The sequence below is a fragment of the Plectropomus leopardus genome, chromosome 13 (assembly GCF_008729295.1).
Source record: "Plectropomus leopardus isolate mb chromosome 13, YSFRI_Pleo_2.0, whole genome shotgun sequence".
Taxonomy (NCBI): Eukaryota; Metazoa; Chordata; class Actinopteri; order Perciformes; family Serranidae; genus Plectropomus; species Plectropomus leopardus.
Genome location: NC_056475.1, coordinates 9,488,172 through 9,510,335, shown reverse-complemented (window position 1 = coordinate 9,510,335; position 22,164 = coordinate 9,488,172). Strand labels below are relative to the sequence as shown.

The following is a 22,164-nucleotide window of genomic DNA, read 5'->3' as shown; positions in this document are numbered from 1 at the left end:
TCTGACAATGAGGCCAAATGACATGTTTCACTTTCTGAATGTGTTGTCCTTAAACAACAATGAAAAGTCCATCCTTCGAGCCGGAGTTGAACCAGCGACCTAAGGATAACTGCTATTTTCAACCTACAGTCCTCCGCTCTACCAACTGAGCTATCGAAGGGATGCTCTAGGCTCCTTTGTATAGCTTGTGTATGGATGCTGAAACTGATGCTTCACCAAAGTTAATTCTGGAAATGTACAAAGCATCCTCTTAAAACTATAGAACTGCACTCGACCACAAAGACGTTGCCGTCAACAAGGGTCAGTGTGTCGCACCAAATCAAGCAATGAAACCTACAATTCTGACAACGACCCCCACTGATATATTTTACCTTCTGAATGGTTTGTCATTACGGACCATGGAAAAGTCCATCCTTCGAGCCGGAGTTGAACCAGCGACCTAAGGATAACTGCTATTTTCAACCTACAGTCCTCCGCTCTACCAGCTGAGCTATCGAAGGGATGTTTTAGTTTCCTTTGTATAGCTTGTGTATGGATGCTGAAACTCATGCTTCACCAAAGTTTATTCTGGAAGTTTACAAAGCATCCTCTTAAAACTGTAAAACTGCACTTGACCACAAAGACGTTGCCGTCAACAAGGGTCAGTGTGTCGCACCAAATCAAGGAATGAAATCTACAACTCTGACAACCCCCACTGATATATCTTACCTTCTGAATGGTTTGTCATTACAGACCATGGAAAAGTCCATCCTTCGAGCCGGAGTTGAACCAGCGACTTAAGGATAACTGCTATTTTCAACCTACAGTCCTCCGCTCTACCAACTGAGCTATCGAAGGGATGTTTTAGTTTCCTTTGTATAGCTTGTGTATGGATGCTGAAACTCATGCTTCACCAAAGTTTATTCTGAAGGTTTACAAAGCATCCTCTTAAAACTGTAGAACTGCACTCGACCACAAAGACGTTGCCGTCAACAAGGGTCAGTGTGTCGCACCAAATCAAGCAATGAAACCTACAACTCTGACAACGACCCCCACTGATATATCTTACCTTCTGAATGGTTTATCATTACGGACCATGGAAAAGTCCATCCTTCGAGCCGGAGTTGAACCAGCGACCTAAGGATAACTGCTATTTTCAACCTACAGTCCTCCGCTCTACCAGCTGAGCTATCGAAGGGATGTTTTAGTTTCCTTTGTACAGCTTGTGTATGGATGCTGAAACTCATGCTTCACCAAAGTTTATTCTGGAAGTTTACAAAGCATCCTCTTAAAACTGTAGAACTGCACTCGACCACAAAGACGTTGCCGTCAACAAGGGTCAGTGTGTCGCACCAAATAAAGCAATGAAACCTACAACTCTGACAACGACCCCCACTGATATATCTTACCTTCTGAATGCTTTATCATCACGGACCATGGAAAAGTCCATCCTTCGAGCCGGAGTTGAACCAGCGACCTAAGGATAACTACTGTTTTCAGCCTACAGTCCTCTGCTCTCACAACTGATCTTTGAAAAGGGATGTGCATTCTACTTGTTTTCAGCAATTGCATGGATACTAAAACTGATGCTTCACCAAACTTTATATACAACATTAAAACGCACATGCTAACAAATGTTTTCTTGATAACCAAACGGCTGGTTTTACATGGGTCATTGTGTCAGACCAATGAAGCAATGTAAACAACAGTTCTGACAACGAGGCCAATTGACATGTTTCACTTTTTGAATGAGCTGTCCTTTGCCACCAATGAAAATTCTGTCCTTTGAGCCAGAGTTGAACCAGTGACCTAAGGATAACTGCTATATTCAACCTACAGTCATCTGCTCTACCAACTGAGCCATTGAAGGGACTCTTTTTATAGGTTTTTCATTGATTCTGAAACTGATGCATTGCAACCTACAGCTCTCACAATGAGGTTCATTGGTATATTTTACCTTTTGAATGGTTTTGTCAAAAAGTAGTCTTGGTCTTTTGTGGTAGTATTTACTGCGGAGCCCAGGGGATGAGGGGATTGATAATGTCTTTCAAGAAAAAAAAAGAAAAAAATCACTAAGAAATTTTGAGGTCAGCAACTAAGAGTTTCTTTCTCATAAAAGTATAAAACCACACACCATCGCCAGAGCTCAGGCACACCTCACACACAAGCTGACTGCTGCCAATTCGTCCACTGGCCCTGTCTACTTGTCTCCTCTGGTCTAATGTTAGGTATAATAAAAGCATGCTCATTTGTGACCAACTTTAAGTTTAGTTTTCTTGTTAATTGAGTCGTTGACAAGTAAGCATTGGCATTCAGATTGTTTTTAATTGTGAGAAATAAAACCTTTTCCATCAGTATAAGTCAAGATGCACAGCATAAAGAATAAAACACATAAAGACTCAAGGAGCGCAGTGGAAATACACAAGAAATTGATTTTTATTAAAGTTTGTATAAAATTTAAATACCATAGCTTTTTCACCAAAATGGCTTCACCTGTCTTCTCAATTAAAATGCTCTTAAATCATGTAGTATAACTGAAATAGTAATGTACAAACTGCTGTATTTCATTTCAACACTACAGAAAAGATCACACACAATACTGTAAATGAGAAATAGAGTAGCATGTCTGAAGGTGATTTTTTTCTGGTTTAACTTTAGTTTTAAGTTATTTCAAAATAAACAACAAATCCCATCTAGTGTGGTGGTGAATTTGAAGTGACAATAAAACGTAACTTAAGTATCTTTATCGCAAGACAGTTTGATTCTTGCGTCTCATAGAACCTGCCTCAGCTTCATGTAGACGCCATGCCAATTCCTAAGGTTTGTAATTTGTAATTCCAGTAACCAACAACAGTGGTGGTTAGTGGTGGATCCCAAAACCTGCCTGATGTCTCACTGCCTTCATATTCCTCTACAGGCTGTGTTGTTAACATCCAACACAACTTGTGTTCAATTTCCAGTTTACTTCAATAAAAGAAATTATATCAATAGGCAGTGATGACATTACTGTAAAACCCCAGAAAACGGTTTTGAATTCTTTCAAGGAACTCCGTGTGGATGTGAAGAAAGTTGCTTTCCAGAGTCAGAATGACACTCTGAACTCACACCTGCTGCGACGTGGAGAGTTTGAATCGATCAGCCCTCAGGTATACCTGTAGGAGGAGCGGGCAGGGGACCCATTAGAATGGGTCAGACAACCAGTGTACTTGGGGGAGCTGTTGTAGCTCGGTGGGTTGTCAAGTTCAGTGGGAGATCCAATACTGTTGCTGGATGAGTCATCCATGGAGGGATCCTGCAAAACAAGATGGCTTCAGCTCAAATCATTTCTCTGCTAACATTTACCCTGTCAAATAAAAGTCATGTAGTAAAATAGAATTTACACAGTAGAACAGGCATATAGGCTCCCTGATAAGAGCGCTCACTGGCGTCAGTGAAAGCCAATTGGTTTAAAGCACTGCAGTGACTGTTAGTTTACTTTGATAGATTTGAGACATCATTAACTAGCAGCTGTTAAGTGAGTAGAGGAGTTGCACTGTTAAGTTACTGACTTCTGCAGTAGAAGTGACAGATGATCAAGTTTTCAGGAACTGCTTGTTGTTTATTGTGTGTGGACATGCAGCTATTTTTGATTTTATTTGATTGTATTTGTTCTTGAAGTGTCTAACCCTCATGGGTTAACAAAACACAAAAATGTGATTGCTGGCATCAAATATTTCTTTTACAGAATTGCTCTTCCAAGTTTGACCAAAAAAACCTGCTAAAGGTTTCCTTCCTGAAGCACCACTCAAGTCATCCAGCCAAAGAAATCAACTTCAATGGATGTTACTTTTTAAGAAGTACATCCCTTTTGGTCTTATAGACAGGGCAGCAAAACAAGAAAAAAATCTCATTCTCAATTTCACTTAGCTTTGCACAACAAACAGGACAAACTTGCTGGTCTCAGGCACTAATGATAGTTTTTCCTAGCATAAAGTTGCACGTAGGGATCGATGTCTTTTTTTTTTTTTTTTTTTTTTTACAATTTACGGTTAAGTTTAATATATTGGCATAAAGGGAATATAGTACTCATTACTATGTTTTTATTAGTTTATAATTACCCGAAACTAAAAATTTATGTTTTCAATGAACTTAGAATGAGCAGTTTATATCTAAATATAGCGTGGGTCCTTTTCCACAAAGTTTACCATGTTGTTCCACAGTAGCCCAGAAAGAACAAGCCAAACGCTGGCTCTATAAAAAGTCATTTGCATTCATGGTTTTTCATGGCGGTCAGTTGCAGTCTCCAACCTCACCACAAGAAGCCACTAAACCCTACACACTTGACCTTTAAATTACACTTTATTTTTTTTACTGTCCACTCTCAGAACAAACTTTAAATTTTTAGCCCCACTATAAATAACCATGTTTAAGCCTCTAGAGCACATTAGCATTGCTTCAGATTTTTACCTTAATCACAGAGTGTAATAAGATCATAGTGGTAATGAGAGAGATACCTTTTGCTGGAGGATGTAAAGTGAAGTTACAGCATTTACTCCATTGTGCTCTGTAAATTTTGGAAGCACACCATCTGTGGTGAAACACAAAATTGGATTGTCATTCGCCTAAATTCTCACTTTTTGTACTGTCAGTGGAACATTAATTCAGTGTAACAAAACTATACCTGTGTGATTGACTGGTGGGTGATCAGATTGATCATAAAACCTGGAGAGAGGCTTTCTAGCGGGATGTCTTGACCTAAAAAAGATAAAATATGATGCATTAACATTATGTTACAGTGTTTGTTTATTTGCACTCAGGATCTACACTTCTCACTTTTTGGAAGGTGTCCAGCAGGCACATACTGTTACCAAGGTGATGAGGAGGAAGATGCCTCCAGTGGACAGGATGATGTAGAGGGAACTTCTTCCTGGTAGGATATGCACAATAATAATGAATCAACATTAACATTACCAGAACAACACAGGAACAATATACATTGCCATCTGATCTTATAATATCAGGCTGTCACAAGCATGAGTCTCTTATTTATGAATAGATGCACATTTCCTTTTGCATGGTGATATGAGTGGTGGGTGTAATACAGTGGAAAGAAAATAGTTTATTTATGAAACTGCTCACAACATGTTCTGTGGATTATTTTGAGTAACCAGGCCATGATTTCTGAAAAGAGACATAGCTCTCTACAGCCAATATCTCCAACATTTCTCACAACAGAACAACTGAGATTGAAAAATTGCACTAAAAATAAGAACAAAAATATGAATTTTTGATTTGTGGATAAACTCTCACTCTAACCTGCTGCATATGTCACTATGTCAAACATGATGTGTTTAATCCTTTGCAACCTGAGCAACCTGGCTTTCTTTCAAAAACATGGGAAGAAGGCAATGAGCAACAAAGAAGTAATGACCCAAAAAATTGGCAAGATTTTAGTAAAAAGTACAAGAAAATTACATGAAAATAAGTTGGTGGATTTTTTTAAGAAAGAAAGTTTAAAAACAAACAAGAAAATGTACCTGGAAATATGCTTTAAAAATATAATAATTTTAAGATAATTTGTATCTGTAATTATGATAATTAAACACATTGTTTTCCCAAGCTTTTTTTCTGTAGATATTTTTTCCCTAGCTTTTTAAAAATAATTTCCTAAAACCATTAATTTCTTGCAATCTGTGAAACATTTCTCACCAAGTTGCAAACTGCCTTTCCCCTCATGTTTTTGTAAAGAAATCAAACCAATTTTTTCAGGGTTCAAAGGTCTAACACTTGTTAAAGGCAATGGAAAGCAGAACAAGAAAGTGATGTTGCCCCAGGTTACAAAGGGTAAACTGTTGTTGGTGTTGCAGTTGTTAACTCAGTCAGTATCACTTACTGTAGACAGTCAGTCTGATCGGCATGCTTGTCATGTTGCCCACAGGATTCTCCACTGTGCAGCTGTAGGTATCATCATCTGCCATCAGCACCCGTGTGATGGTCAGCAGCTTCTGGTCAGGTGACAACATGAACCTCGTCATATTGGTGAGTGGCTTTCCACCTTTGAACCACCTGTATGTAGTCCTGGTTCCGTTGTCATGGGAGCAGTTGAGGATGACGTTTTCACTGAGCTCCAGTACTGATGAACTCTCCATGTGGATATAGGGCCTGGATATAGACTCTAGATATAGGTGACAGTACATACAATCGTTTTTAAAATTTAGAAAAAAAAGACCATTAAACATACTATTCTCCATCTTTAATGCAGTATATGTGGTGAACCTGGAGCAAAAAAATACAACATTGCAAAAAATAGAGCAATTGCAGAAAAGACATGTAGATGCACATGCCTAAAATCATTCTTTTATTAAGGTCTTAATTCTGATTAAATTATTGTCTTCTAATTTTCCATTGTGGTTCTCCAGGCTCATCTGTTTGTACCCTTAACTATTTAAAATATTTAATCTTGTAGTATCACAATAGTTTGTGTTTTGGCCACTCTGAGGCAGCGAAACAAACTAGACAACCTGATGAGAATCAGACAGAGGTCTACATAAAGACTGTGGCAAATATCGCAGAAAAAGAACCAAGTCGTTGTTTTACAAGTCAAAAATAAATTTCAAGACTTGACATTTAGATTCCAAGCCTGAAACAAATGGGAAATTTGGGGAATTTAAGAAAAGTATACTGTTTTAATAAACAGTATAATTGTATTTGTGTATTTTTTATTTTAAACACTACAATGTCAATCATGTTTTGGAAAATTCAAGACATTTGACTGATGGAACATTGACATCGATGTATAGTAGATGGGTCTTAAAAGCCATGAAATCTAGGACATCACTTGGCATGAGATTACATTCTCAGCAGTAGCGTTGGAAGAAAATATTCTCCCTGACAAAGTTTGGCTCCTGTGGAACGTTGTTGCTCCCTCCTACTCTTTTTCGGGATACAGGTGACCTTCACACAGGCCTCTATGTGGGCAGGGTTGATGCCATTCTTTCAGTATTACATGCACCAATCGGCTGCAGCATATCATGAGGTATTTCCCATTTAAATGTGTCCCTGTTGAACAGATTAGATGTGAACATAAGGCACAGGAGGTCTAAATACATGGGGTGTTTAGAGCACAACAACCACTACCACAATTGCTGACAACAAATAAATGTTCCCCATATATTTGTAGGAGAGTGACCCAGAACACGAGAGATACAGCTAAAGATTAGACTACAGTTTGCAGCAGCATCTCTACCACCTGCTGTGCTTTGTTTGTCAGCTGATAGACATTCATCATCATAACTACCGCCTCATATGCAATAGCTACACCTAGTGCAGTATGCCAGCATGCAGCGATTGACACATGGAGGTCAATGACCTCATGTTGTATCCAACGTAACTCCGCCCACCTACAACCTGAGCAGAAGCCTAATCAGCCAAAGTGAAAACACCTGTGTGGATGTGTGTTGTCTTTAAATCTGTCAAGCTGCCTGGCTGTCTCTCAAAGTTTGGATAAAGTTTTTCATTTCAGTATTTTTTTTTAAATGTCTGTTTGCTGTGCCACTCTGAGCCAAAAGTGACTAAATTACTGATTCACTCTTGATGGAGCAAGGTAGGCAGCTTTCTCCTCTGTCCATCTGTATTCCCACTTAACCAAAGGTGAAATGATGAGGCAGTAGCATACATACCTCTCTATTATTATCCATCGCGGTAATCTGGGGTCTCACTTTGAGGAGACAGGGCTTCAACTAACAAATATCGTATATCTTATATCATAGGATTCTATGGACCCAGAGCGTTTTTCATTTTTTTTCTGTAAGCATGAGGAGTAATCTGCAGCTCATAGAGCAGCATGATGACCTCATAAATTCCTCCAGGTCTACTTTTTGACTTTTTGTTATTTTAACAGCCCATTATTCAAGAGTCAGTGTTTTAAGGACTTGGGACTTGAATTGGACTTGATTCTAAGTCAAAGACAGTCATATGTTTTCTATGACACTGGTTTAGAGGAATAGGTGTGACTTTAGTATCACACTAAAGGTATATTGTGCAGAATCTAGCGGATATTGTTTATAAACAGCATCAGTGGTAAAAGTGAAAGGCCAACCCAGATTCACTCTCCTTCGCAATATTTGCCTTTTTTCCGGCATTGAGTCTGCAGTTTTTCATAACTTCCTCTTGCATGCGTGCTGCTCATGGTCTTGCACCTGCTCACTAACTTATTGCTAAAGAAACGTTCTGAATGCAGTAAGAGGAAAATTAGAAAATAGAGGCAGAAGACAGTCTCTGCAGATAAATACACTGCCTCACACTTCATACGTAATGATTGAGAGGGTTTTCTTTTCAATACACTGTTTTGCTTCTTTTTTTTTTGAAAAATTGTGGGAGACAGATTTTTAATCTTATAATTGTACAGTAAAACTCATCCTCATACCATCCACAGTGAGTGTGATGCTGCCCTCTCCTGTAAAGGTGTCATCTGTGATGGAGATTTCCACATCATACGTTCCATCATCAGGCATTCTGAGGTTGTGGAGAAGCAGAGTCCCATTCTCAAATACCAGGATGCGGTCACGATATTCAGGCCTCAGAGTCCCAATGATGTCAGTTCCAATCGACTGGACGACAGTGACAGACTTTTCCCTTTTGAGCTGCCACTTGATGACCGGCAGGTCGGGGCTGAAGCTGTTGTAGCGAACTGACAGCAGGGCCTCTCCCCCTACTGTGCCTCTTATTAGAGTGTTGGGGATGGTCATGTTCACTGCCAGGACCCCACCTGCAGAAAGACACAGAAGAGTTTTCTGCCCTAGATGTTTCTTTTTTATGTCCACCCAGAACATAGCACTTGATACCATAGTGAGACCGTCCACAATACGTAGAACCTGGGCATTTGTCCATGCCAATAAAAACATGAAAGTAGCAGAGTATTTTTATATTTTTTCATGAAGTGGTAGAACGCAACTTGGACATAACTATGCCTCTGGTAAAGTAGGCTGTGGCAGTATGCAGCCTCAATAGTAATGACTGCAATCTGCCATAAAACAACAAGATGTAACTATGCACAATTGTGAAAGCAACATGAATTCAACCACTGTAAATTAATACAGAAAAAAAAATCACCAGGTGTTTGACATAAAAAAAAATGTTAGGGGCTATTTATACAGCAGTTTGACACAGTCGTGTCTTTAACTGTCATACTGAGTATCGTAAATCTGCAGGAACAGTCATCTTTATTTCAGCTTGACTCAAAGTTCTAATACAACCCCAGACACAATATTAAATTGGACAATTCTGCAGACCTGTGCATTTTTTAAAAATAAAAAACAACAATTTAAAGAACAAAAAACAAACATTCATTCTCAATTCTTTGTTAACTGCGTTAAAAATCAGACAAGCCACACACCCATCCAACTGACGAGGCATGATAATATCGACATATATTTGCCTTAAATTGAAACATCTGTATCAGCCAACATGCTGACTTCTGCCTATATCACACACTGATATATATATTTTCAATAATTTAAGTGTGCATGTACAAAACATCAATCCTAAGTTTCAGTATTTTTCTTATTTTGCACAATAATTGAATATTACATACATTGAAGAACATTGTATTTTATGTCTCCAAATGCTTGTGGACCATCATGATAAGAGTATGCATCATATAATATTAACTACACCGCAGGTTAGAATTGATGATCACCAAAATTAGATTGGGATTATCGTCCAAATTAGTCGATTTCATATTAGCAAATCAGATATCAGCAAAAAATCCAATATCGTGCATCCCTACTTCCGATCTCCACATTCTGCCTTGGTACATAGAGGACACACCACTTCCTGCATTGACAATGAATGGCGGCATTGGACATAAGTAAATTGTGTACAGTGGAATCATCCCATTTGAATGTTATTTTGAGGAATGCCACTCTTCTTTGGCTTTATGAACAATCAACAGTTGTTATACGCGGGCGTGACGTAAACAGTCATCATTACTCACTCTACATGTCAGTTTTATTGTTTTTTCATCTACAGTGACTGATTACAGTAGTTAGCTGAAGGCTAGTGTGGGCATCCCGCCCCATCTCTGATGTATACTGGAACCAGTTTGCATGGAAGATACGCATTACCATGGGAACAGCTGTCAGTCCTCGGGATGGGCCAGCATGAGCCAACAAAAGTGGGGATTGTTTGTTCAAATTTCCTTCTTGGCAGTTCATGAAAAGAACGCTGGGAGCAGTCCAGATGCCATGCTAGCGTTGCAGAAACAGAGCAGCTCAGTGACTCTGCTGCTAGCCACAACAATAGCAGGACAGTGATGAGACACAGCCACAGCTGAAAATAACTGAACATCTGAAAACACTGGTTCTGAGTCAGCCTCTGGGTACAATTACAGTATTACTTACAAAGAGTGGGCACAAGACTGTAAAAGCACCCACACAGTCTAAAGCAATCAAATACCAGAACAACAAATACCATCTTTGTGATGTCTTTGATGCTGCAATATTACAGCACAGTCTCACAGAGAAATGGACAAGACCCCTTAAAAACGCATTACTAGTTTACATGTAATCAAATTACAAATGAAAGGAAGTAGTATACAAAGTGTTATATATATATATATATATATATATATATATATATATATATATACAACATAGTTTATTTGTGTTTATGGTTGTTTTATATGATTCATTTGAATATTTTTAAATTTTATTTTCAAACATAAATAAGTTTATATTTAAAATATAATATTAATTCTATTGCTTTGCAGCTTCTTTGCTGTGCAGGAATGGCTTCTTTTGGTCTGTCTTTCTCCTTTTAATCTTTATTGCCCAATTTAAAGTATTTGTTGGAAAAGTCATCAAATACAGTAAGTTACATTACTTTGATTAAGTTATGTAATTGGTTATATTACTTCTCACATGTTTAACTATAGTTTGTAACCTCTTACATGTAAAAGGTAACCTCCTTAACACTGTTCACTGGTGGTCAATTAATGTATTAAAATAACATGCTGGCAAAACGTAAACTTATGTACATCGGGTACATAAAGTACTTTGCGTAGTTAAGTAAGGTCTGAAAAGTCACATTATTATTTTGACGTTGGTTTGATCCAACAGCACTCCTCCAGCCCACCATTTGCAGGCGTTCTCACTCTTTATACGTAATTTGTGTGTCTATCACAACAAGTGATCCTCACTGACTTTGCATTTTCTTCCAGACCCAAGCTAGTATTGTGAAAGCACAGTAAAAGTAAATTACACTAAAAATATGAGTGTTTATTCCATAATCTACTGGGAGGACACTCTAGATCGAACAACACTGCATTAGAAATTCAAAACTTCAATTTGTAATTATTTGATCCCCATACTGACCCCAACACACAAACAAACAAAAGCTGCATTTTATGAATCAGCTGTTAAACTTTATCTTTGCAAAATCTGTCAAACACCATGCATCAACATGCAAGTAAAACATTAGATCATTAGGAAAACCTATGTGAACTGTTTATATCAGCAAATTTCAAAGCAAATTATAAAGTAGAAAATGCAACATACCTGAATTGAAGGAACCGAGACACACGAGCAATAAAATCTGGGAAATAATTTGAGGTTTTGCAGGAGCCTCCTTCTCTGCCTTCATCTTGGGTCTCAAGCTTTGTTTTCCTCCCAGACAACCAGCATGATTTGCGACTCTGGGCAGGACGGAGAACACAGTCATTCATTCAGACTCTGCCGGGACTGAGTACATGTTGTTCTCAAAAGCCAGTGTAGAAGCAGGACAAAAGTGTGTGTGTGACTGGATGTCCACTTTGTATGTTCAGTTAGCATAATGTTTTTATTGAAACAATAACTGATACATTCATAAACAGACCAGAAGCTTTAATGCTGTCTGCATCAGTGCTCATCACCCCACAATATCGGTGCATTAGTGTTGTTTAAACCTGGTTATCTTTCAGCCTTACCGGTGGTGGAGTTTAACTTGTGAAGTATAAGTGGCTCCAGAGGAGGCCATGGTGTAATAAGAAAAGAAGATTAACCACTGGGAAATGAATGTCCTCGGCAAATATAATGGCAAACAGACCATAGGACTTGGATATTTGTAGTGTATAAGCTGATATGTTAGTCCAATGTTATGATTATGTGAATAGTTAATTATCTTTTAATTATCGTTTTCTTCATGAATTCAAGATAACACAGCATGACTTACTGACTCACAAAGGTCATTTTGTGGGTTAAGTATTCTTCAAATGATCTGACTTATTCATATAAAGTAGACTTATTAGATTATTAGAGCAATTCAGAGAAAGTACCTCAAAATAGATCTCTGATTCCTGCTGTTCTGTTTCCCTCACTGTGAGATGATGAAAAAACTGTCATACAGATAGTTAATTCTGAATAAATTGTTCAACTGTGCTTTTCCTCGTTTATAGAGCGAAATGGGAGCATGTCAGAGGAGAAAAGAGAGACGGCAAAGGATGGCCTGACTAGGGGGATGAAAAGAAGGCCAATCCTGAAAAGGCGACCCTCAGAAAACATATTAGGGTCTCTGAAAGTGAAAACACCTCAAGTGAGAGGGTCGGAGTTAAAAAACTCAAAAGGAAGGTCAGAGAAGATGGAGAGGGACCACTGAAGAAAAAGGTTAAGAGAAGACTTGACCTTCTCAAATATGACCGGGAGTCGGCTTCCTCCTCACCGGACACTGGCAAAGGTAGGCTTTTCATGTGAAGCTCATCACCATCGTTTTACTGAACACAAAGTTTAGACAGTAGTGGAACCTTTGAGGTAAAAATACCAGAGTGTAGAAATACTCTGTCACAAGTAAAAGTCCTGCATTTAAAATGTATTATTGTTTATCATGATAATTACATTACAGTGTTTATTTTGCATTTTAATCTTAATCTGTTAAGTAACTAAGGGTATCAAATAAATATATAATAATCCCTTTGAATTGTAGTGCGATAGAAATATAAATAAGCAGAAAATGGAATTACCCAATTTGTACTTTCTCGTACTTACTTACTTGTACTTTATAATTAACTGGAAGAATGATGACCTGTTTTGTCATTTAGTTTGGAGAACTGTTTGTCCACGTTAGTGATTGTCAACAAGCAGATGTTCTCCCATGTTTATTCCTCATCTCCAGAAAACTGCAACACATCTGTGGAGGATGTGAGCAAGAGAAGGCGTAAGAGGAAGGCTGCCGCTGATGGAGAGGGACCCACATGTAATAAGACAATCCTGATGCCAGAAGAAGTAAAAGATGAAGCCAGAGAGCTAAAAACAGAAGATCTGTTGGTAGATGCCCAAACAGCATATGAGGCCAAATATCAGCAAGAGCACCAGCTGGGTGAAGGAGGCTGTGGATCAGTGTTTGCTGGCTACCGGAAAGAAGATAATTTACCAGTAAGTGCTACTAACATTCTCATTCAGACACATATACACACACAGTATGGGCAGGAAGTGCTAACAGAAGTTCTGTTTTTTTTCTCATAGGTGGCCGTCAAACACATCCCAAAGGACAAGGTCTTTTGTAAACATGTGGTGAGCGAGCATCACCTTAAATCTCTGCTGTTTTTAACGCTGCACTCTATTACTGACCAGTATACAGTGAATGAATGATGGCTCTCTCGCTCAATCTCTCTTTCTTTGTGATGTTTCAGGATAAGAATGGAAAGGAGATATCGGTGGAGGTCGCCATAATGTTAAAACTGGCAGCCGGATCAAGTGGGTCAGTGGGGACGTCAGCACCTGTGTCCCTACTAGACTGGTATGATCTGGGCCAGGAGCTAATCCTAGTACTGGAGAGACCAGTTCCCTCCAATGACCTCACCGAATATATTGAGTTAAATGGCGGCTCTCTCCAAGAAGAAGAGGCCAGGGTAAGCTACTGGAGGGTCCGTGTGAATATATTTGTGTTTAAGCCTTTTACAGCAACTTAATGACAAATCATCAGCATTTTTGAGCATTTTAGCACGTATTGGCTTGAGAATAGTTTTACAATCTTTGTATTTTGAAGTTAAAAAAAGTTGAACCTCCACTCTGATACCTCATCTCTTTCTTTGTGTCTCTCAGATAATCCTTAAGCAGCTCGTTGATGCAGCACTCGATCTTGAGGGTCAGCACATCTTCCACCGGGACATCAAGTCTGAAAACATCCTCATCGAGACCGGCTCGGATGTCCCACGTGTGCGCATCATTGACTTTGGACTGAGCTGCTTCGTTAAGAAAAGGTCTTCTTATCACATCTTTTATGGTAAGAATCAAGCTTCTACTGCTGCTCTTCACTAACTTACCCATATGGGATTTTTACATTAAAGCAAAGCTGCAGCTCCTCATGCTCACCATCTTATTATTATGTCTGTAATCTAGGCACCTCTTCCTACACCCCTCCAGAGTGGCACAGACGCTTTACCTACAGGGCCGGCCCCACCACGGTGTGGCAGCTCGGAGCTGTGCTGTATGAGACGCTTCATCGGTGTACTGCTTTTGAGACCACAAAGTTTCTTGAAAAGCAGCAGACAATCAGCAATAAGCTGTCTGAGCGTAAGAAATACACACACACACACACACCAACAGAGTCAAATCTGTTCATTTTAGTCACATTCCCATGCATCGCCTTCACCTCTCATCTGCTTTTTCTCCAGATTGCCAAGATTTCTTGCAAATGTGTTTGAAGGAAGACCCCAAGCAGCGTCTTACCCTGGAGGAGCTACAGCTTCACCCATGGCTCAGATAACCCCAAAATATTAAACTGAAAGGCACTACATTGTCACATTTGAGGGTTGGAATTTTTTAAAAAATATTTATGCATGAAAAATGACTTGACGTTTATCAAAATTGTGGATTGATTAGTCAGTTCAGTTGCCTAATTGTTGTGTGTGAAAACCTCAAAAAGCTGTTTGTTATAAATAAGAGGAAACTGCCAGTCAGACTCAACATGACTGCAGAAATGAAACAGTTAATCAATGATAAATCAAATATAACTAAAACTTTTTCATCTTCATGTGTGGATAAACAGCAAGTCATTTACATGGTCAAGAAATTGATTCTTGTGACTTTAAGACTCTACATCATCACCAACCACCAATGAGGGAAAGCGCTGAGTCGCTTAGCAACAAAACCTAAACAAACAGCAACTATGCTCCTTGAAAGCATCTTAGAAAGTTAGACCAGGTGCTTATTTGTAAGATGCTATGTTCTTCCTAAAAGGTCAATCTATTTATCATGTTCATCTACTCTTGATATTTGTTTCTGGCCACTTTTTTCCCTTCAATGGCTGAAATAATTATATTTGAGCCACTTGAGCTCTACAATCTGCTCAACCAGTGCTGCCGAGTGTCGAGGCTGGCAGAGATCAACTACCTCTGTTTGGTTGGTAAGATACGGGATGGATTTTCTTGAATGATCTGTTTTAATTAAATTTAACTGTAGTTGTAACTTCCTTATATATTTTTATATTGTTTGTCTCTTTTCTAGATGCTCGTGAAACTCAGGATTACACAACGAGTCACATCATAACAGCCAAAAATGTCAAAGTGGTACGGATGTCATTTTGTCCACATTTTTGCGATTCATGCCTGTGTGTGTCAGGAAAATGAACTGAGTGTACCAAAAGTAAAAGTACTCGTCTTGCAGGAAGGCAAATTGAAAGACATGCCTTGCAATGCAACTCATTTTCTTGGTTCCTTTATTCTCTGGGTTTAGTTTGTTTAATCAAATATCAAAACTTTCTGGTTGATTCTTTCCAGGATTCAGAGGGCACATTCCTCCTGCCAGAGGCTGTGGAGGTTGACAGTATGCAGCATGTGGTGGTTTATGACAACAACACAAGCAATTTACTGGAACAAGGTAATTGGTTTCATGGGTCGTGCTCCTTTTCTGAGACAGGGGGAGCTAGTAGTTCCCTTCAGATGAGATGTTGTATTACTGATGGATTAAAAAAAAAAATTAAGGATGTATAGCTATTGCTCAGGATTTTTTTTCAAAAAAGATCTGTCCAGCGAATCTAAGTGTCAGTAGAAAATGACTGGAAATACTGTTTTCTTATGATTCACTCGGCTTATGATGAATCTCTTTGATTATGTTCATAGAGCATGCATCTCGGGAGGTTTTTAACATGCTGTTAGGCAATGTGTTTTAATAAATTTAGTCATTGATTTGAGCTATGACAAATAAATAATAATAAAAAAAAGGTATGTGAAGACCATTGTTAGTTAGGTGATTTCTATGTTGAGATTTTTTATCTATTGAAATGGACAAAAAACATCATGAAGTATCCTAATAAAAAAATGAAAATAATTTATGGTTAGAAATCCACCATTACAATTTTTTTTAATCTTTTGCTATTTGGACTATAATTGGGTTCTGAACGGGTTAACGAAATGCTCCCCTTATTGATTTTAGCCACACAGGTATTAATTGATGTTTATCAGTTGGCTTCTGGCTGTGATTGCAGGCAGAGCAGCTGAATGTGCTCAGGCTTTAGCTAAAGTGAGCCTCTCTCCAGTCCACGTGGTGAGAGGAGGCTTTCAGAGGTTCTCAGGTCTGTACCCTTTTTTAAGGACTGAGAAAATCATCTATACCATCACGGTAAGACACCCGATACACCCGATGGCTCAAATTGGTGCTTGTAAATACAATTTAATATATTTGTGGACTGTCACAGGAGCTGGAAAACCTGAAGAGTTATCCAGTGGAGATCATAGCAGGACTGCTGTACATGGGTGACCAGAAACAAAGCATGGACTCCAGCGTCCTCAAAGACCTGAAAATCAGCGCTGTCATCAGCATCTCACAGAGGGACACTCTGGAGTAAGACAGGCCTGCATGTTTAAAATGTCATGCACTGTAAAAAAAATAATAAATCAATAAATCTGTTGCTTATATGGAAAAAAAATGGCAGCTGTGGTTGCCAGAATAATTCTGTAAAAAATACAGTGAAGATGTAAACAACTTTACAAAACAACACGTAAATTTAACAGTTTAAAACTGTTGGAATAGCAGCATTTTTAAACTGTTAAATTTACACTGCCAGTTAATAAAATGTATGCAATACCATCACAAATTACATTATGTGTAAAAACCCTCCAATTAAATTAATAATTTTGAATCAACATATTAGAAAATCATAATTATTTGTCTTTCAACTTCAAATAGCTGGTAAATAGCATGTAAAATAACTCTTTTGTCAATGTCCTAACATTTATACCATTTTTAAATGTTTTTTTAAAGAGTTTAAAGAGTTCAAGTTTAAGAAATGTTCAAATGTAACACTCAGATACTTTAAATCCACTGTAAAGTTTTAAAAAAAACTACTGTAATCTGTAAATTCTGCACAGAAATATCATTAATTCAGCATATTCTTACTTTAAAATTAACCATTTTGTTTGGTTTGGTGCTTTACAGAATATTACTAAATTTAACACTGTTTCATTGTTTTTCTATTTAAAGTTTTATGATGTCTGGTTTTATAGCACTCTGCTTTTAATTTTAGCAACATTTTTTAGAGAAAGCTCTGAATGTTGTGTGTTGAGTTTGTTCTTATTGTGATTCTTTTAGACCTAAATCCATTCAGGGGAACCAGAGCGTCCTGCACATCCCTGCGGCCGACTCAGTGGCGTCTGATTTATATTCAAGTTTTGAGAGGATTTGTAGTTTTATTGGTAAGTTGTACCTTATTTAATAAGCTGTTTTAAGTTCTTACAAATATTGGTAGTCTCATATATAGAAACAGGAAGCACATGAATTGTTGGCATCAAGGTTGCACTCACTGTAGCCTGCAATGATGAAGATTACTAATCTAAATTTAAAATGCTGTAGTGCATCGCAGTTCAGATTAACGACCGACTGCACATGTATTTCCAAGCTCAAACTGTGTGATATTAACTGCATATCATTCATAAAATTCAGACTTGTTGTGTGAATTTAAATATGGAGATATTACTTTCTTGTACAATTGGTGTCACAGCTGTGAAACAAGATAGATTATTAAGATAAAATTATCAGAAAAAAGGAAAAGACGCAGATATTTGTGCCATCAGGTGCTGATTTTAAAGATTTATAATCTGAATATGTTAAATGTCAATCTGAATTTGTTTGTAAAAATTTAACACTGGAATCTGGGAATTTGTAAAGGCAACAAAAAAAGAAAGTAGATGTTGCACTGATTTGGGTATTTTAATTCAAAATTAGAGCTGAGCAGATTTTTAACACAGGACCACAAAACTTAAAAACAACTAAAATATATGGGTGAAAAATGCAAATAAAAAAATCCTTTCTTGTTTTATTTTTTAAAAATCACAGGTCTCTGTAGGTTTAAGCTGAATTTAAAGAACTGACTATAAAGTGCATTTTGTCGCTACAATTTGAATTCATAAACTCTACAGTCAGAGGTCATTTAGAGGATTTCATTAACAAGTTTTTTTAAATTATTATTTTATGATGAAAGGAGTTACATGCAGTAGATATGATCGCCTTTTTATTGTGTGTGTGTGTCTAATTCACCATAAATATCGCTTATGTTGAATGGATTGAGTGTTTTGGTAACTGAAATAGCCATCCATCTTCTTGTTTTCAGGTACACACATCAACATGGGCTCTCGTGTCCTGATCGTCTCCAGGCAGGGCAGAAGCCGCTGCAGTGCTGTCGTCATTGCCTTTCTCATGCACCACCTTAAATACACACTAAAGGCAAGTGGGGTTCATTTGTTTTGGTGTCAGTGTGCGCAGAATGCAGCAGTGCTGTGCAAAATGTTGTAGTATAGTTACAATGTAATCTCAAGATGATAACAAGTAATAAGTTAGCAGTTACACTCTGCTGAGAGTGTCTTAAAACTTTTATGTTTTTGTTCCACATCAGAATAAGAAAAAGAAGTTTTCAAAGCCCTGGACATTCAACAGCATGAACAAAACTGTAAAAAAGAGCATTTACGGTTTCTACTTCTTCCAGTCTACGTGCTAAGCAAAGCTTACCGAGTCCTCGCTCCAGCTCCGCTGTTATATTGAGTGTAGTTTTTCTCTGATGATTTTAGTTTAAGGAGGTGATTTGTAGATGTTCTCATGTATGTTATAATGTTCAGTCTTTTCAAAATCAGCTTTGGCTAAGCGTCAGTTTCAGTATTCATGAAGATGCTGAACAATTTCGATCAGCTTGTTCCTTTTGTTAGCTCATTTAGCAGAGGGGAGAACTGCAGATTGATAAGTTGCAGTTATCCTTAGGTTGCTGGTTCAACTCCAGCTCAAAAAAAAGAAAACTGATGTGAATGGACCTTGTTTTCAAAGCTGTCGGTTACATTGCTTGATTTCGTCAAAAGAATGTTTATAAAACACATAATCCTGTTTACTGAGTGGTGTTGTTCTGACACAAATATCTTTTTTTCATATTTTTTTAAGTAGCACCATTCAGTAAATACAGATATGTTGCTTGTGCAGAAAAGCTATGAAATTGTCTGAAGTCTGGAGGAATTTTAAGCAGTTGCCTCACAATTTTGTCATGAATGTGCCAGTGTTAAAGGAGCATATGTAATCTAAGACACGTGACTCTTTGTGATGTGTAATCTTTACAAAATCACCTTCATTTCAGCATCTATGTAGTGGCAGAACGAAGGCATCACTTCATCCCTTCGATAGCTCAGCTGGTAGAGCGGAGGACTGTAGGTTGATAGTAGCAGTAATCCTTAGGTCGCTGGTTCAATTCCGGCTCGAAGGATGGATTTTTGTTGGTGTCCACTCACTGATTGTGTAAAAGGAAAATATGTGAATGGGCCGTGTTTTCAGAGCCGCGGTTTACACTGCTTGATTCCACTAGTCAAAAGAAAGCAATGAAAGATACGTTATAGGCCCCACCACCTCTCTTACAAAGAGCATGACACACAAATGGTGGCTGTGCCTTTCTTTTGTCGTTTTTATTCTCTTTGTAGTCGGTGTGTGTGTGTGTGTGTGTGTGTTTGTGGATTTGTGTCTCCATGTGGTTGTTTTGTAATTACCTCTTTGTGGTCTTTTGTGTTTTTTTGGGGTCATTCTGAATCTTTTCCTGGCCGGGACATGTTAATTTTAGTGCCATTTTGCAGGTGAAGTTCAGGAGAGCCCTGACACTTTGGGCCCCTGTGACTGATAGGCCTGTTCAGTAATCCATCGCATGCTCACAGGATTAGTTGGACATCTTGGGAAATATACTTATTTGCATATTTGCCAAGAGTTAGTTCACAAAATTGATAATATTTTAATGTCAGACTGCAATATAAATCTTATCATCTAAGTCCCGGCAGCAAAGGGAATAAGTGTATTTCCCCTATCGTTAAACTACTCGTTTAACACACAGGCATAAATTTAATATTGATAATAGAAATAAAGCAGGCTACCATGAGAAATAATATAACATTTATAATACATAACACTATGGGTGTGCCTTCTTTTCAGGATGCCTGGAGGTACGTGCTCAAATGTAAACCTAACATGAGGCCAAACACAGGTTTTCTGCAGCAGCTGTCTGACTGGGAGCTTCACATTACGGGATCAAAAGTGACCAATATCTCTGAACCTAATTTTTAATAAATGAACCAACAATGTAGACAATTTTGTAATGCTGTTTTTACAGTTTAAAAAGGTGAAATTGATGTAAAAATTGTAAGGGGGTGTATTTGACACACTTCTGTGACATTGTTTACCTTAAATACCTGTAATATCATTCACATAATCTGTAAATAAACATCTATGAGGGAAGGTCAGCTCAAAATTATGTAGCTGTATATATATATTAAAAGAAGAAATAAGTGAAGACTATGAGGGACTTAAAAAAAACATTAAACTGTGGAGATAAACAGTTAATAATAAAAGTTATTTATGTAAATGTCATTAGTTGTAGTTCAGTCCTTACATGGATCTGCCAGAGGTGCTAACAATATTAGAGATGACAGGTTCCTCTCTCCAGAGTTACATAACATCAGCTCTAAAAATACAGGCCACATGCCAAGTGGTGAGAATATTTTGTCCTGAAATTTTCCTCACAAGGAACAAAGCGCCCTCTTTGCAGAGAATACACCAAACAGCCTATGTCACTGTAATAGCTGTGTTTTATAACAGTTCATGTTAATATATGTAAGGGATAATGGTGCTTCTCTCAGGGCAAAATATTTTCAAGACACACAAGCGGCTGTTTAAAGGTCCTGGTGCTGATTGGCTGAATCAACGGGACATCTGATTGGACCAACCAGTAGCGAATAAGTACGTCCACCGCGCACGACTCACGCACTCACGCAGAGGAATGATCGTGAAGTTTTGTAAAATGCGTCACTTTTAGCCGCAATAAAATCGGACATTGTACGTGGCCTTCAAAATAAAAGCACAAAAGGTGTAATCCTTTAGATGTTATTAGATCGAACTGCAAGATAGTTGATTTAACTCATTACATTTAACTCAGATCCGTTAAATCACAACAACATATATGGAGAATGTAACAGGCTACTGTTGATATAGATTATTTTGTTAAAAAATTAAATTATAACACTAGTTACAAGTGATAAAAAGGGTCAAATGCCATTTTATTACAATGTAACCAAAATATGTAACATCACATGGAAATACAGTTTAATAAATAGGGAAAAATTAATAGTACCCTATTTTTACCATGACTCACCCTGTAAAACCTGAGTAGCCTCCTGTGGTTGCAATCTATTTTGTTTTTAGTCCAGATTAATGCTTCATTTTCTGCAATAATTTCCTACATCTTTGGAAGAACATAAAAGTGACACTAGAAAATGATCGAAGGTGAAATAGAGATTATTTGGGTAAGCAAAAACGTGCAAAAAATGGGCAACCTGTCAAACATATATTTACAGTTACTTAGAGTTATGGTTACTGACTCCCTCTTCACCTCCACACTATTTTTAGTTAATTTATTAGCCAAAAAAAAAAGAGATATAGATAGATATAGTCATAATATTGTTTTTGTAGGCTAATCGTGAAAATATGACATAATCACAACCCTAGTATAAAGCCTTTGTATCAAAGATATTGTCTTTAAGTTAATGTACAGTGTTTCATTTTTTATGATAATGAATGAATTAAAGATTCAGCAGATCTGTCAAAGAAAATCATCAAAACAAAATGTTTTAGAACAACAGCAATATCAATGTCAGATTCGTGTCTCAAATAGTAGTTGTAGTAGTTAGATCTTGATTTCAAACATGACAAATAAAAAAAGACAACA

General features: G+C 37.7%; 3 protein-coding genes and 5 non-coding genes across 8 annotated transcripts; 3 read left to right on the top strand and 5 right to left on the bottom strand.

Moving 5' to 3' along the window:
- Positions 1–71: 71 nt before the first annotated feature.
- Positions 72–160, bottom strand: trnay-gua. Its single transcript is given in 2 exon segments — positions 72–107; positions 124–160. It is a non-coding gene; the product is annotated as a tRNA-Tyr (tRNA).
- Positions 161–411: 251 nt separating this feature from the next.
- trnay-gua lies at positions 412–500 on the bottom strand. The gene is given in 2 exon segments: positions 412–447; positions 464–500. It is a non-coding gene; the product is annotated as a tRNA-Tyr (tRNA).
- A 248-nt stretch (positions 501–748) lies between these two features.
- On the bottom strand, positions 749–837 carry trnay-gua. Its single transcript is given in 2 exon segments — positions 749–784; positions 801–837. It is a non-coding gene; the product is annotated as a tRNA-Tyr (tRNA).
- A 251-nt stretch (positions 838–1,088) lies between these two features.
- Positions 1,089–1,177, bottom strand: trnay-gua. Its single transcript is given in 2 exon segments — positions 1,089–1,124; positions 1,141–1,177. It is a non-coding gene; the product is annotated as a tRNA-Tyr (tRNA).
- Positions 1,178–2,806: 1,629 nt separating this feature from the next.
- On the bottom strand, positions 2,807–11,676 carry hepacamb (hepatic and glial cell adhesion molecule b). The gene is made up of 7 exons (XM_042498680.1): positions 11,514–11,676; positions 8,384–8,725; positions 5,852–6,133; positions 4,792–4,885; positions 4,640–4,713; positions 4,473–4,546; positions 2,807–3,271 (listed from the first exon to the last, which is right to left on the bottom strand). Exons 1-7 carry the CDS (start codon positions 11,674–11,676, stop codon positions 3,122–3,124), a joined length of 1,179 nt encoding a protein of 392 aa, XP_042354614.1. The 3' UTR covers positions 2,807–3,121.
- Positions 11,677–12,394: 718 nt separating this feature from the next.
- LOC121952732 (serine/threonine-protein kinase pim-1-like) lies at positions 12,395–14,708 on the top strand. Its single transcript, XM_042499547.1, has 8 exons — positions 12,395–12,400; positions 12,447–12,666; positions 13,102–13,361; positions 13,452–13,499; positions 13,619–13,837; positions 14,031–14,211; positions 14,328–14,501; positions 14,603–14,708. Exons 1-8 carry the CDS (start codon positions 12,395–12,397, stop codon positions 14,692–14,694), a joined length of 1,200 nt encoding a protein of 399 aa, XP_042355481.1. The 3' UTR covers positions 14,695–14,708.
- Positions 14,709–14,809: 101 nt separating this feature from the next.
- On the top strand, positions 14,810–20,515 carry styxl1 (serine/threonine/tyrosine interacting-like 1). The gene is made up of 8 exons (XM_042499880.1): positions 14,810–15,333; positions 15,435–15,496; positions 15,707–15,806; positions 16,414–16,547; positions 16,624–16,769; positions 17,517–17,620; positions 18,535–18,647; positions 20,376–20,515. The coding sequence occupies exons 1-8, from the start codon at positions 15,231–15,233 to the stop codon at positions 20,505–20,507; spliced, it is 894 nt and encodes a 297-aa protein (XP_042355814.1). The 5' UTR covers positions 14,810–15,230; the 3' UTR covers positions 20,508–20,515.
- trnay-gua lies at positions 19,577–19,665 on the top strand. Its single transcript is given in 2 exon segments — positions 19,577–19,613; positions 19,630–19,665. It is a non-coding gene; the product is annotated as a tRNA-Tyr (tRNA).
- Positions 20,516–22,164: the final 1,649 nt, after the last annotated feature.

Excerpts from the sequence above, each read along its gene's own strand:
- hepacamb (XM_042498680.1), bottom strand. The coding sequence starts at position 11,676 with ATGACTGTGTTCTCCGTCCTGCCCAGAGTCGCAAATCATGCTGGTTGT. Across the intron at positions 4,886-5,851 it reads GATCAGACTGACTGTCTACA|GAAGAAGTTCCCTCTACATC; the intron begins GTAAGTGATACT and ends ATATCCTACCAG. Across the intron at positions 4,714-4,791 it reads TGCTGGACACCTTCCAAAAA|GTCAAGACATCCCGCTAGAA; the intron begins GTGAGAAGTGTA and ends TATCTTTTTTAG.
- LOC121952732 (XM_042499547.1), top strand. Across the intron at positions 13,838-14,030 it reads TCCAAGAAGAAGAGGCCAGG|ATAATCCTTAAGCAGCTCGT; the intron begins GTAAGCTACTGG and ends TGTGTCTCTCAG. Across the intron at positions 14,502-14,602 it reads CAGCAATAAGCTGTCTGAGC|ATTGCCAAGATTTCTTGCAA; the intron begins GTAAGAAATACA and ends CTTTTTCTCCAG.
- styxl1 (XM_042499880.1), top strand. The coding sequence starts at position 15,231 with ATGGCTGAAATAATTATATTTGAGCCACTTGAGCTCTACAATCTGCTC. Across the intron at positions 17,621-18,534 it reads GAGGATTTGTAGTTTTATTG|GTACACACATCAACATGGGC; the intron begins GTAAGTTGTACC and ends TCTTGTTTTCAG. Across the intron at positions 18,648-20,375 it reads ACCTTAAATACACACTAAAG|GATGCCTGGAGGTACGTGCT; the intron begins GCAAGTGGGGTT and ends CCTTCTTTTCAG.